Source organism: Sitodiplosis mosellana, unplaced genomic scaffold (genome assembly GCF_009176505.1).
Source record: "Sitodiplosis mosellana isolate CC-2019 unplaced genomic scaffold, AAFC_SMos_1.0 Smas_scaffold_5850, whole genome shotgun sequence".
Classification (NCBI taxonomy): Eukaryota; Metazoa; Arthropoda; class Insecta; order Diptera; family Cecidomyiidae; genus Sitodiplosis; species Sitodiplosis mosellana.
Window position 1 is genome coordinate 734 of NW_022601092.1, and position 2,653 is coordinate 3,386.

Genomic DNA, 2,653 nt, shown 5'->3' on the forward strand with positions numbered 1-2,653 from the left:
GAAAACAAAATGCTATGAGTCGGTGTAATCAGAATGCAGAGTTATCAACATCATTCATACACAGTGAATGAAAAAACGAAGTGGAATTAGTTGTAGAAACGAATCAACGGGAAACTAACTAAGCATTTCTCTTTCCAAAACACAATACGTTTTGGGTATGACAGCTAAGCACCAAGCGCAGACTGCAGAGTCTTCGAGTTCAATTCCGAGTGATCTTGTTTTTTTTTTGTTTGTTTTTTTTTTCAATCAATATTTTTCCATCATAACAAATATACATTGTGTGCATATACTGAATCAACATCACAGTCCGTTCAGGCTGTATTGAATTTAAGTGATAAATGCTGATTTTGTGAGCGGATGAAAACCGACAACAAAATATTCGCTTCGATTTGTTTTGCTTTTTCTCCAAAATAAATTTTGGGATGAGGACACAAAGAAAATGTTCGTTCTCTGCACTATTTGCTTATGCTGATGATCCATTTTTTTGGTGAAACCGAGCCGTAAAGGAATGGCCAATCTGAAGAGAAATCATTTCGGTTTTGGGCATTGGTTTAATAAGTAACAAGCAAGAAGTGGTGAAGTGAAAATGGCTTCAAAACAAGAGGCTATGGGAACAGGCTCAAATGGCCAACTAAACGACAAAGTTGCTCCAGAAATGGCATCAGCAGAAGAGAAGATGGAAACAGGCACAAATGGCCAACCGAACGACAAAGTGGCAACAGCAGAAGAGGTGATGGAAACAAGCTCAAATGGTCAACCGAACGACAAAGTTGGTCCAGAAATGGCATCAGCAGAAGAGGTGATGGAAACAAGCTCAAATGGCCAACTGAGCGACAAAGTTGCTCCAAAAGTGGCATCAGTCGTAGGAACAGACGTGCTGTTAAGTAACAAGGGCGTTCGGAAGGTGATCTTTTACGATGGTTACAAGTACCGTTTCGACAAGGTCCATAATGGCACTGAATACTACTTCTGTGACACGTAAGTAGCTGTCTATTTTTGTATTTACGAATGATTTAATTTTTTTCGAGTGTGTCAACAAACGGAACAGTGAAAAATATATTTAAATCATCTTTAAATGCAATTGGAATATAAATAAAAATAGAAGAAAAAATCTGGTTTGAAAGAGAATTGAACTCACGACCATCGGATATGTTTGCATACATTTTGAACCACTAGACTATAAAAACATTTAAGTTTACATGGCTATAAGAACAGTAACTTTGAATACAAATTAACATCAGCATTGAGAATGCATATATATTTTTTTCTGTTTCGTTTGCCGAAAAAGCTGAAAAAATGTCTACATAAATCTGCACAAATATTTTTATTAACTAAATGATCAAATAATGCTATTTCTTTTTGCTTAAATGTTGCATTATTGTCAACTTTTTTTCCGAACCCAATGAAATTGCTAAAAATTAAGGAAAGCAAATAACCAGACTCAATTAAGATATTTTATTCTGACTAAATTAAATGTTTATCTAAGTTGAATGTGGACAAAAAGTCTCTTGGATTGGTATTCATTTGAATTTTTGAAGTGTTGCCAAATGCACCTTCACGTCATTCACACACATTTATTCATTCGCATTCGCGCAGTTGAAATGTCAAACCAGCTCAAGTCACATTAAGAAGTATATTGAGATTTATATTTTGTGGAAAAAAAGAAAACTTCTTATTCTTCTCAATTATTGAATCCAATCAATTCCTAAATTCATATAGCGTATATTGTGAACATGCATTTGCAATTTCATTTTTAATGTGCGTTACAAAAACCCCTTTGTCCATAAAGAATTAGTGTTACATTTGTTTTGTTTCAATCAATTCATTTCAATAGGGCACGTACAAAAGGTTGCAGCCAGCGTTTGCACAAGCCCATCGACAACGACGACCCCCGTCATTTCATTCTGAAAGGTTCACACATTCATTCTGGCGACGCTCGCAAAGTGAACAAAAAGAAAGTGATGACAAAGTTGAAGGACTTATCCAAAAACACAAAAGATACGATCCGTCAAGTGATTTCCAAAAGCATTTACGACACTTCAAAAGCAACCAAAGCAAAACTGCCAACAGAAAAGTTGATGGCTCAAATGGTCAGCCGCTATCGTCGTGGGTCTGGTGTACTGAAAAACCCACAAAATTTGTCAGAATTGGTTTTGGAAGGTGAATATGCGCAAACGGTGAACAAAAAACCATTTTTGTTGCACGATTCCATGGCTATGGTACCACCAGAGGAAATCGAAGAGGGTGTTCGCGACCGTGTATTGATATTCACCACAAGCGAAAATCTCAAATTTCTGTCGTTGTGCGACGAATATTTCATGGACGGTACATTCAGTGTGACTCCACCATTGTTCTCGCAGCTGTACACGTTGCACGGTGAGGATTTCAAAGAAACGCTTTGTTTTAAGAAAAAATATATTTCAACTTTTCTAAACTTCGATTCATAATCATTTTATTCAGGTCGTTACAAAGGTTGGCATGTGCCACTTGTTTACACGCTCTTGACAAACAAGAAGCAAGACACGTATGTCGATGTGCTCAAATTTTTGCATGAATTGGAACCAACGCTCAATCCAACGGACTATATGGTTGACTTTGAAATGGCCGCTATGAATGCGATTGGAGAAGTGTTTCCCGAGACTGAGGTCCATGG

At 36.9% G+C, this 2,653-nt stretch overlaps 1 protein-coding gene across 1 annotated transcript; it reads left to right on the plus strand.

The window, feature by feature from the left end:
- Positions 1-586: 586 nt before the first annotated feature.
- LOC129572999 (uncharacterized) lies at positions 587-2,645 on the plus strand (the record flags this gene model as incomplete). Its single annotated transcript, XM_055453134.1, has 3 exons — positions 587-978; positions 1,835-2,376; positions 2,461-2,645. Coding segments are annotated over exons 1-3 (1,119 nt in total), but the record flags the coding sequence as incomplete, so codon positions are not given.
- Positions 2,646-2,653: the final 8 nt, after the last annotated feature.